This window comes from Mytilus edulis, chromosome 4 (genome assembly GCF_963676685.1).
Source record: "Mytilus edulis chromosome 4, xbMytEdul2.2, whole genome shotgun sequence".
Classification (NCBI taxonomy): Eukaryota; Metazoa; Mollusca; class Bivalvia; order Mytilida; family Mytilidae; genus Mytilus; species Mytilus edulis.
In genome coordinates this window covers 28,245,134-28,257,602 of record NC_092347.1, presented here as the reverse complement: position 1 = coordinate 28,257,602, position 12,469 = coordinate 28,245,134, and the positions used below count along the sequence as shown (strand labels likewise).

Here is a 12,469-nt window from a genome sequence, read left to right as displayed (position 1 = left end):
GGGATCTCGACCATTTTAAAATTCTAAAACAAGAGGGGTGGGGTGACCCCTAGCGACTCTTCCTATATTTCATTTGATTTTTCATATTGTCACAAACATGAATATATATGGTTAAGGGGTGTGGATCTCCACCGTTTCCAAGTTCTCAAACAGGAGGGGTAGGGTAACTCCAGGGACTCTTCCTATATTTCATTTTTTATTTATTATATTGTCCTATACTTGAATATATACAGGGGCGGATTCAGACAGGGGAGGGTTGCGGGCTTGCACCCCCCTTAAATTTGCAAAGCATGGGTTGTTCTCAGCTTAATAAAGAATATTCCAATAATTTTACCTCAATTTTTTTTTAGCCTCGCTCTGCTCGGCAAAAATTTAAGTTTGCGCCCCTCCTAACCTTAAATTCTGGATCTGCCCCTCATATGGTTTAGGGGTGGGGAGCTCAACCGTTTCCAAATTATCAAACAGGAGGGGGTAGAGTGGCCCAAAGAATGCCACCTATGTATCATATGATTTACTTACATTAAGGTATATATAATATAGTTGCATTATTTGTGAAAATAAAGAATGAAACTTTTAGCTACTTTAAAAGAGGGACGAAAGATACCAAAGGGACAGTCAAACTCATAAATCTAAAACAAACCGACAACGCCATGGCTAAAAATAAAAAAGACAAACAGAAAAACAATAGTACACACGACACAACATAGAAAACTAAAGAATAAACAACACGAACCCCACCAAAAACTAGGGGTGATCTCAGGTGCTCCGGAAGGGTAAGCAGATCCTGCTCCACATGTGGCACCCGTCGTGTTGCTTAAGTGATTACAAATCCGGTAAATAGTCTAATTCGGTAGGTCATATTCATGAAAGCGAAGGGGATTGTAGTTACGACGTAAGGAACATATCCGATATCATTTGTGAAACGGTTATTCCATAACGGTCAACCAACTCGTGATGGCGTCTGTAAAATTTACGAAGGGATGATTTCAACTTCACCATTTGGAACTCTTGGTTTAATAGCTTCCTTGTGAGCAGCAAACCTCTATCAAGAAAATCATGATAGGAAATGCAAGCACGGGAATATCGTATCAATTGGGAGATATATACCCCGTATGCAGGTGCTGCTGGAATGTTGCTACTTAGAAATGGAAAGTTCACAATTGGAAAGCTGAAATCATCTCTTTTGTCGTAAAGTTTTGTTTTCAACCGACCCTCATTGTCAATTTCTAGATGTAAGTCAAGATATGAAGCCGACTTAACTGTATCTGTAGTATCCTTTATCTCTAGTTCGATTGGATAGATGCGTTCCACATAGTCACCAAATTTTGAATTGTTTAGTGAAAGAACATCATCTATATAGCGGAAAGTAGAGTTAAAGGATATTGCTAACTTCTTATCTTTCTTCCTAAGAAGTTCCTGCATGAAGTCAGCCTCATAATAATAAAGAAACAAGTCGGCGAGTAGAGGGGCACAGTTTGTTCCCATTGGAATGCCGACAGTTAATTGACCCTTCAAAATTGAGAAAAAACAAATAACCCCTCGAAATTACAGTAATATGTTTACACTTTAAAAGCATCTCACATGCATTATCATCATTTATCATTTATAAAGAAAATTTAGACTGTGACCATGAACATGTATATTGTTAGATATACTGTTCCCAGCTGTCACGTTGTATTGGATTTTTAAATTAAAATTTGTCAAAAAGTAATTTCGAGTTTCTGAATAAAATATTTTTCTGATTTTTCTTTCTTTTACATATATCTTTTGGTTTACAATATAAATGTTTATATTCATTTACCATGCATAGATGTATTTTTTCACCTGCTTGGATTTATTTTGTAAATGATCGCCAAACCCGGAATTACCCTTATCCGCTTCCGGAATCGGATCCGATTTAGTAAAATTTTGTCTTCACGGCCGCCATTGTTGTGTGTTTACAATGTTGTTTTTGTCAATCAGATACGATTTTACTCGAATTTATACAATATTTGTCGGCAATTTTCTTTATAAAGCTAGCGGTTGAACAAAATGTACATCGCCGTCATGAATAATAATGATAAAAATAAGTTTTTAGCTCGAGACTTTGGTGAACATGGTGAAAAGGTTTGCAAAGTAATTTCTTATTTTCTTTCAAATGTAAGGTGACTACGTCGGGCGTAGCTAGAAACCAACTATCCTAGTCGAAATTCCGCTTGCAAAAGTGGAAGGTCGCGGACCTCAGACCACCGCTAATTTGCACACCTGCCTCCAAATTGAAAAGCTACGAAAATTTCTTTTTCTAATTTGAAATTGCCGCCAACAGCATGAACAGTTGAACTTATTATATAATAGACTACTGACGTAGTTGTATTACGTATTGATGACAAACAATATTCCTACGACTTTTGTCATTTGGGAAATCTAAACTACTTGTCTTAAGAGATTTTCAACGATTAAATATTTCATACAATTGTTCTTTGACATCTTAGCTAAAAGCACAAGTCATAATGAACTACACAAGGATTCTTAATAAGCACTACTTCCTATGTGTAACTTTAAAACTTTTGGATAAATCGACGATCATTTAAGGTTTTTCTGGTCATTTTTTTTGTAATCCAGAATAAAAAGTATTAAAAAAGTGTTCAATTAGTTATATATAACATAGTAGCAAGCTAAATAATAACAATGGCAAGTATTTCAGGATTTATTGGGTAGAACACAAATCTAGGGTGCTCGCATAATGCAGCTTAACTGCATAAAAATAAAAAGACATACACGCACAGTTCACTTCTAAATTGAATCGAACAAGTACTTTATTAGTGTTTTGTAACCATATGAATATTCATGACTATTACCTGATAAGTATACACTGATTGCTTGGTGTTTTGAAACCAATGTCCAAATGAATATTCATGTGCATGACCTGATAAGCATACAATTATTTGTTGGTGTTCTGTCACCAATGTCCATACGGAGAAAATTTCAGTGAATGAATTTTCGGCTCTCCCTTGACACGTACCATTTGCGAGAAATGATGATAGTCCGTTGGAAAGGGTTAATAAATGGCTGGCCGTTATTAAGAGAGAGTGGAAAGGGATTAATATATGTTGCAATAACTTGTTTCCCAATCCACTTTAAATAAATGTTTAAACTAATGTCTATATGAATATTCATGACCATTACCTGATAAGTATGCACTGATTGGTTGGTGTTCGTCCTCCATAGCCTGTTATACATTGATACGCTGCATCAGATATTGCAAAAATATGAGGAGGGTTTGAACTCTTCTTCTCTAGGTAGTACTTCTGACTTTCCTACAAAATAATATACTGAATTTAACTTTACTTTTAAATTAGGATCTTGAGATTACTTTTATCTTTAATTGTTCAACTGTCAAAAGTTACAGATTTCTGTCATATGTGTAGTCCTGAAGTAAAATTGGCACTTCCTTTAGAAAGTATCAGAATTTGATACCAGATTACATATAAAACTGCCTTGTATGTTTACTCTTCATTTCTCTTTGGCATATCGTGAGTCTAATATAAAATGTATTTAACTCAAAAGGGTGAATATAATTTTGGTGTAATTCTACTTTATTTCCAAGTTTGCATTTTTTGTTGTTTTAAATATTTTAAGTGCATTAAAGTATGTTCACTATGAATAAGTATATGAATTGTTCATTTTTAAGAAGACTACTGGAACTTATTAATATCCAGCATTCATTTACACTTTTAGGCTATTTCGTGGCAGCCAGTTTTTATTGGCGGAGGAAGCTGGAGAGCCCTAAAAAAACCAAGACTTTCAATAGGAAAACTGACAATCCTAGTCAATTAAGATTGGAGCCAAGTGCAGCCGCAAGATAGGGGTTGGAACTCACAACCTCAGTGTTGACTGGCTAGTGATTACAGTAGTAGTAGATCTACTTAGACCACTTTGGCCACCATTAGGCCAACAATATAATTGAACAACTAAAGTCTACCATATTTTCTGTCTGCATGATGTCTTACCTCAGTTCCATATATATCAAGGTCTCTGAATGGATTAACTGCAATCAAAATGTCACCAACATATGTCTGCAAAAAGAAAACATTTCTACCATAAAACATCTCTTATGATTAATTTTAAAATGTAAATACATGTATTACTACAATCAAAATGTTACCAACATATAAATATCTGCAAAAAGAAAAGATACCTACCATAAAACATCTCTTATAATTCATTTTAAAATGTAAATATTCTATAAAATTAAGTCAATTTTTATGAGATATTTTTGTTCTAAATCAATAAACTGCAACATTTAGATGGTTCACTAACTCATAATATTGGCTCTAAAAATCAGGGACTTTTTAAATGCAATAATTTGGTGAACATTTAATGACAACATAATGTAAAATGTCCTAATGATTCAATTAAAGAATATTTTTTTAAAACCAATAAAATCATTTATAGTTAAAAAAATTGTGATGTCATAAATGGAGGTATTGTTGAATCCTGATTTTTATCTTTGGACAAATCTATGACAGTTTTCTGAAAATTATTAGTGGCACCACGCTGGTGACCCCTGGCCCACATACAGGTATAATGTTGATGAAATATTCTGCATTTATAACCATATTCTTTACTCTTTAAACAAAACTTCAATGGACAAGGTGTGGCGATATATATATGAAATCATCAAATAAGGTTGAAAAAGATGACGAAGTTCTACAAAAAATTTACTTTTTAAGAATGTAATCCATTCCTATTTCAGGTTAGGCCAAAAATAAAATATTGTTTGTTTTCCCAATCCCGACAGACCATGCAAAAATGGTGCCACTCATAAAATTTTATTGTCAAAACTAATTCAAATATTATTTCATTCAATTCTGATTTGCAGGTTTGCCGGATCAACCAATATTGTTACAGCTTTTTGAAAAAAGTAAAATTGTTTCCCTACCTAGATACCTACCCACACCTGGCTTGGCAGGGTCGGGATCGGGGAAACAAACAATATATTAATTTAGGCCTTAATATATATATATATCTACATTCCATATTGAAAAAATGAAGCAGAGTTACAATTTTTCTTAATATACTTTCAAAAAATAATTCTTTTTGCAATACATGAAATTGAGAATGGAAATGGTGAATGTGTCAAAGAGACAACAACCCGACCAAAGAGTAGAAAACAGCTGAAGGCCAGCAATGGGTTTTCAAACATATTAGACATACTCAAACAATTGAAGTCTTAAAAAATACACCTATTAAACTATTAAACTAGGATCCATTATTGGGGTTACTGCAGGTTGTAACCCTTTCAGTTGCATATATAATGTAAAACATCTAGCAGCATTAACATTAATACATTGTCCTCTGCACTTCAGATTTTACAATTATGTTGACCCTTCGGCCTTTGTTAACCAGAGTAACTCATAATTGGTCTGTAGTTTCAATTTTGGTGGATTGTCTCCACCTTGTAAGACGAATGGCGAGTTGGGAATATTATGTACTTTCTCAGATAGTGATCATAATTCTAATTTAGTGTATGAAGTAAATGGTTAACTTTTACTGTTATTTGAGATACTCACATATATATATCATTTATGTTGATGTGATTTTCAAGTATGATTTTTGTAACATTCATAACATTTTGCAAGAGCACAGGCACTTGTATCATGGGATGGTAAGGGGATAGAGCTCGAGCCTATACAATCTTTTGTAACAAATACCTGTGAAAAAATGTCATCAATTCTTTCACATCGTAGATGTAATTGGTTGTTAATTTTGGGGGTTTTCATTGTCAGGGATGTTTATGACTTCTAAATGAACATATGCATTGCTTGTCATGCTACACTTCATCTAGAGTGATGAAAATGACCCTAGAAACAATGTTGCTCTTTTGTGTATCAAAAGGTTTGGAACATTGAACCCTCAAAAAGTTTTGTTTTTTCTACAACAGCAAAATTACTTTTTGTCTGTGGAACAGTCCCTTATTTAAGGGATATCCCTTTTTCTTTTTTTTTCCCAAACATGCTCAACAGCACAGGCACTAGTCATTCTAACAATATGTCAATAGACTAGATATAAAATATGGACAATGGAAATAAGATAGTGCCCATGTTTTTTATAAACAAAATTGTCCATATTTTTAACTATTTTCAGAATGTCTAGGGCCTGTGCCAACATGCACATATATGTTAATTCTTGAAACAGTATATCTATCTTCATATTTCCGCACTCAGTCACAACTTTAACTATTACGTGCCGTTGCATGCGTGGCTTATTTACAATTTAAAAGAAATAAATTGCAGTAATATTACGTTACATTGCATTGGTGCTTACAAAAAATAAATAAAGTAAAAAATTAATATAACAGTGATTTAATTAATTTTTTTTGTGGATTGTTATCCTATGTATATTTCTTGGTAAAACTATGAACATGTCATGCAGTTTTTAGAATATTTGTGAAAGAGCAGATCTATATAGAAATCTAATATACATGTTCCTAGGTAATTTAAGTAATTTGATAGTAATTTTTTTTATCGTATCAGACTGGTTGTGCAGTTGTGAATAAGTATGTGCAATATGGTATCAAAATAGTAAATCAAATCTTAAGTGCAAAGACCGAAAACAAAATTGTATCTTAGGCTGTCTGGGGCGTAGCTGGGTCCCTTTGAAGTGCACGCCAACCAAGATGTTTTTTGGCTAGACACAAAATGGTGCGTTCTGAGGGCCTAAAATTGGTTTGATTAGCAAATTATGAAGACTGTATTTGATCATTTTTTTTATTGAGAAACATCATGAATATTTTTCCAAAAATCTGCCCTTCGTATTTTTAGGTGCAACAAAAACGTCCATGGCCTTGTCTAAATTGACCTCAAAATCACGGTGGAACCCAAAGCCGATAATCTGTCATTTCTCATTGTGGAACGGATGTATGTTTTCAAACGTTTAAGTACGCTAAACGACCTTTCAGCTGTAGCACTAAACAAAGGGCACATAGTATTGGTCAATTGGTCATTAGTTATTTGTTTGACCACGGAAGAAGATATTGTGCATAAAAACGGTTTTCTGAATTCAGAAGTCGAGAATCAAGTTCCGTGATCATATGACCCAGAAACGGATACATTTTTAGTAGAGAGAAATTCGCCAGTAATCCTTAGGGGTTTCGGCTGGATGGTTAGCACTCGAGGTTTGTCTTCCACACCACCTAGGAACATTTTCATCTATACCAAAAAGCTTTGCTATATCTAGAGTGGTTTGGTATAGCTCGTTCCAAACATTATCATCATTTTGCTCGGAACGCAACATTTCAGTTACGGACTAGTACTGCAGAACTTGATGAAGTCTTGAAAGGCTATTTTATTTCATTTTTAATGCATTGACGCCTTAATATTTCGACAGGAAGGTGTATAAACAGAACAATATGAAGTAGCCTTTCAAAACAATAATGTAAAGAGGGAATTCAGATTTGTATTTACCGTTATCGTAATTTACATATAAAAGAGGGGCGAAAGATACCAAAGGGACAGTCAAACTCATTGAAAATGTTTACTGTAATTCATTAAATTGTTCAGTGTCGGATCCAAAGTTAAGAGATAAAAATGGAACAAAAGTCAATTGGTCATTTTTTTGTCAAAATAATGTACGAAATTTACAACCCTTATCTAAATAAAAACGTGGGTTTACAACCCCTGCAGCCCAGTTAGTTCAACGACGCGCATTATATATTTTTTTAATTGAAATGGAGTTAATATACCTTGTCGGAAATTTGAAGGTGTGGACATCTTTCCATTTGTCGGTCAAAAGTTGTAACTTTATATCTTTTCCTAAGGATTTCGAATCTTTCAACAAAGAAATATCTGGATAAGATGGTCCCAGATTTTTCTGTACTGGCTTTGACATGACACAGATGTAGCAGCTAAGTTCAATCAATCATCGTAAATTTTTGACGTTTCAGGGGTCTAAATTGTCCTGATTTGTTGCTGGTTGTGTTTCTGTATGACTATCACTGTTGGTAGGCGTTTTTGTGAGAAAAAAAATGTCTAACGTTTGCCCTTTTATAGGGTTGTCATGCTTTGAACTGTTCATGTTTTATATGCTACTTTTTACGTCGAGTACCAGAAGAAAATTATAGCAAATAAATTAAAAACGATTTCGGTCAGGGTTGATTTTACAGACGGAAATATTATTGTGACGTTATTAAAATAGTTATACTGTATCGTTTTCTACTTTGGTTGGTTAATTCAAGGATTTACTATACAAATCCTTGGTTAATTTAATATTTTTTAGTCGTTTGTATTTTTATTTTATTTTTCGGCGTAAATTATTGTTTTAGACCCCGCGATGTGCACGCCATGGCGTGACAGCGTATATGGATCTACGCCCCAGGCTGTACCTAATGGCCCCAATCACAGATGGTTCGCTAATACTGGCTCCAGTCTTTCTACAAAGTGTGTTAGTAAAAATTCTAAATGCCGCACAAGACACCGTTTAGGTAATTCCGTATTGGTGACGATTCGAGTGCACTTTTAACATCGGCGTTTGAAATGTACATGAGTTTGTTTGATTTTTTTTATTCAAAATCTCCAATTACACAATCTTTTCATTAAAGGTATTTCTACAAAAACCGTTACACGTGTCATTCAACGGAGAACTTTTTACCTTCAGTTTTGCCGTTATAAAGAGTGAAAACAACATGTGATAAATAATCAAAATAAAACGAGATGAACTACGGAACACTTTTAAAACTTATGTCCAAATACCTTTATAAGAAGCTTATTCCAACCAGAAGCATTTGTAATAAATCAGAATAACCTTGGGTAAATAATTTAACCGACTAAAAAAGCGGATAAACATGAAAAACAAGCTATGCTGAAAGAAAAAGGGAAATCCAATGTATAAAAACAATATCAAGTAATTAAATTAATGCTCCAGAGAGAAATAAAAAACTCATACTGGCTATATATAGAAAAATATGATTATTATTATTGAGAAAAAAAGAGTCCAATAACATACAAATAAAGAAAGACCATATCAAACCTTTATAAGACGAAACGAAATATCAAAAGACTGAATTAAAAAATGTATAATGAAAAACAAAGAAAAATTATGTAAATTGATAATATAAAAAATATGTGACCAAACAAATAGTAAAAAAATAATGTTAATCTGTGACGTAATAAATTTGGAAACATTTACCAGGCATGTGCCGAAAAGTAAACATCAGTATTAAAGTTGATGGTTTTCTGTAGCTGAAGAAGAAATAAATGCAAGACATTTTCTGGTGATGAATTAAAAGTGTTATAATTTTGACAACAATTTGACAACAATTGAATATTTAATTTTAATTAATTTGTCTAATGTCACAATATTTTAAGAGTTACAATAAGTAAAATCGTAATTAGGAGATTTTCGAACGTCTATATATCGCTCTCGAAGTATATATTTTAATTAAAAATTGCAATCACTTACATTTTGGGGGAAAAATATTAAATTTGTTCCATCCTTAACACATTCCGATAAAAGGGGTTGTTATTTTCTTAATTTTGATATTCTATTACACAGTCAACAAAATAACAATAAATTAATAAAATTTGCGAAGTAGAACGAAGGGCACGAATTGAAATAGTACAGCACAATGAAGACTGACAGGAATTCCCGGAATCCGTCGTATAACAAATCCTTTTACCGTGGCACTGGATTTAACGTCTGCAATTTTTTTTTAAAGTAGATGTGTTGTTTTTCTCTCGTGCTTTGAATTGTTTTTGCCCTAGAAGGTGTGGGACATTTGGTTTTCGACTATTTTGTCAATGAAATAAGAGCACTCCAATCTGACACATGAAAAAGTTGTAACTATTTTTACTCTCGGTATTTAAATTATAAGTCACTACAAAAATAACTGACACATTTGAGATCACCTTTAACCCTTTTTGTACAGGTTGGTTGTATTAAAAGCTTTCTTAAGCTCATACGTATTGTTGATTATAAATATGTACCGATCTTCTCGAAATTCCACGTTGGGTATTTTTAAGAAACAAAATTTGACTATTATTTTCTGGACTCGGTAAATAATGAGGAATACGTAGATATAGAAAATAAAAGTCAAACATTTGAAACTATCTTTACTCTATATTGGAATACATGTATCTTTCTTAACCCTCTCTATGTGTTCTCTGTCAAACATTCGATGAGGCAGTTGACCAACAGTTGTGAAGTTTAGTAAAGACTGAAGAACTAAACCTAGCCAATGTAATTGTGATCAAGTTAGGTTTAAATGGTCCATTTTCCCCAATCTTTTATTCTAAACTATTAAAACAAACGTCGAGCAGTCCGACGTTGGTCAACTGATCGCGCTGCTCACGCTGTCCCACTTGGCAATGAGATCTGATATGTACCGCAAGTTATGCAATAAGTCAACTTAAATAAATTGTTGATACTAGATAACAGATCTAAACACCTGCTTTCCAATACTATTTATCGTCAACTCACGTTTATTCAAACAGTGTGCGTTATACCCGGATATCAGTTTATCTCCTTTACATGTTAAGTAGATAGCGATATAAAATTTGGGTATTTTTTTATTTATTTTTTTGTTATCAAATCATTATTTTTGTTTCAAAGTGTTGTTTTTTTTTAAATTCAGACTTAGTAATCTGATGTTGAAGTGGTTGTCGTCTGTTTATGTGGTTCATAAGTGTTTCTCGTTTCTCGTTTTTATATAGATTAGACTGTTGGTTTTCCCGTTTGTATGGTTTTACACTTGTAATGGTTGGGACCCTTTATAGCTTGCTGTTCGGTGTGAGCTTATGCTCCGTGTTGAAGGTTATACCATGACCTATAATGGTTTACTTTTATAAATTGTGACTTGGATGGAGAGTTGTCTCATTGGCACTCATATCACATTTACCTATATCTAATTAAGCTATGCTCCTAGACACAAACCCTATCCTATATCATATATATATAGTTTTCAAATAGTAAACACTGTAGTGAGTCTGTAGTGAGCATACAAGGAAGAATATCATAATATAAACTATGAAAATGTTGAATATTTCACTTTGGACCACCTGTGGTCTCGCCGTGGTAGCGTGCTCAACTTCAGTGCGGTAGGTCGTGGGTTCGAACTCCGACCGGCTCAACCACAAGTGGGCTCAACACAAGACCTGAAAACTGGTATTTGCTGCGTCTCCACTAAGCATGCGTCAATTAGTAGTAAGAGCAAAGACTGGTCGGCTCGGGTCAGTATGTCGTCCTAGTACAAATCAGGGTAAGGGGCCTGGGCCAGCTGAAGCCCGACTCCGGGTGCGGGAATTTTCTCGCTGTGTTTAAGACCCATTGATGGATTTCTGCTCCTTGGTCGGGTTGTTGTCTCTTAGACACAGTCCTCGTGTTAATTATAAATTAAAGCGTTAGCATTCCATTTCACATACTCATGTAGTCGGCCTGAATATGAACTTAATCTAGCCACTGGACGTCAAACAGTCACGTATCTATTCTTCCGTACACTTGATATTGCATGTCATGGTCAGTTCAGGTATATAAGTAAAAATTAACGCTAAAACCGGTTTTAAACAAAGTGAATAAATGGATACTGTCAGATGAATATATATACATGTATATGTATAATGCGACATAAACTAAATTTTTATGGTTATAAAGTATCTCAGTAAATTAAATCTTATAAAGAAACTTGAAACCTTAAACACAGATAGGATTTCGGTAACATCAAAACAGCGAAATATAGAGGCGTGGTTCTTGGTTCAAATTCTAGACTTACGGCAAAGAAATTTTAAGAAAAACGCATATTATTTCTAAGCAACCTAGACCAGACGAAGCACTATTGACAACGTCATTGGGAAAGCATATTGATGTGTTCCTCCATACATGTGTTAACTAGCTGTATTGTTTCTCTACATGAATTAGGTATACTTACATATATTAGGTTTTTATTATATCTGACTCTCAACTCATCCAGCAAAATACTATCATCCAATTTGGCTAATGTGGCTAAATCTTCAACACTACCAGGTTCTGGACGATCCATGTTTGGTTTGTTTACTTCCTTTTTCAAGCCTTCAGCATTAATATTATATGCACTTGAATGTTGTATTTACCTGAGATATATATACAAAGTGTTTATTTATAGATTGATCATATTGATATTGTGATTTCAGGTGTGACGTGACGTATCGAAGAAAGGTAAAAATGAAAGATCGTGATATAGTTTTAATTCAATAACTCTTAACAAAGAATTTACTCATAAACATAAGACGTTCTTGAATTAGTCATTGTCGAACACGAGCTGTGAGTGCAAATACTCGCGTTCTCAATCAAATATTACCTTCAATGGGAATTACCAGAAATGAGATCTATCTAGAATTTATGGCAAGTGATATGGAAGAAGAGATCTAGTTTAACCCCAAAAAAAGTGTACGACACCTTACTGAAGATAGATTAAAATACATATAGTTTACTTTATTTTGGTGCTATAGATATATTGGCC

At 33.7% G+C, this 12,469-nt stretch overlaps 1 protein-coding gene across 2 annotated transcripts in view; it reads right to left on the bottom strand.

Annotated features, from left to right (window-relative positions):
- Positions 1-12,124, bottom strand: part of LOC139521825 (myosin-IIIb-like) — a 60,588-nt gene extending 48,464 nt beyond the window's left edge. For both annotated transcript variants that reach the window (XM_071315468.1, XM_071315469.1), the window contains exons 1-3: positions 11,900-12,124; positions 3,990-4,055; positions 3,166-3,296 (exon numbers count right to left, since the gene is read on the bottom strand). In XM_071315468.1, the coding sequence (XP_071171569.1) occupies positions 3,166-3,296; positions 3,990-4,055; positions 11,900-12,010 (308 nt within the window). In that variant the 5' untranslated portion in view covers positions 12,011-12,124. The remainder of the gene's footprint in view (positions 1-3,165; positions 3,297-3,989; positions 4,056-11,899) is intronic.
- Between the last annotated feature and the right edge of the window lie 345 nt (positions 12,125-12,469).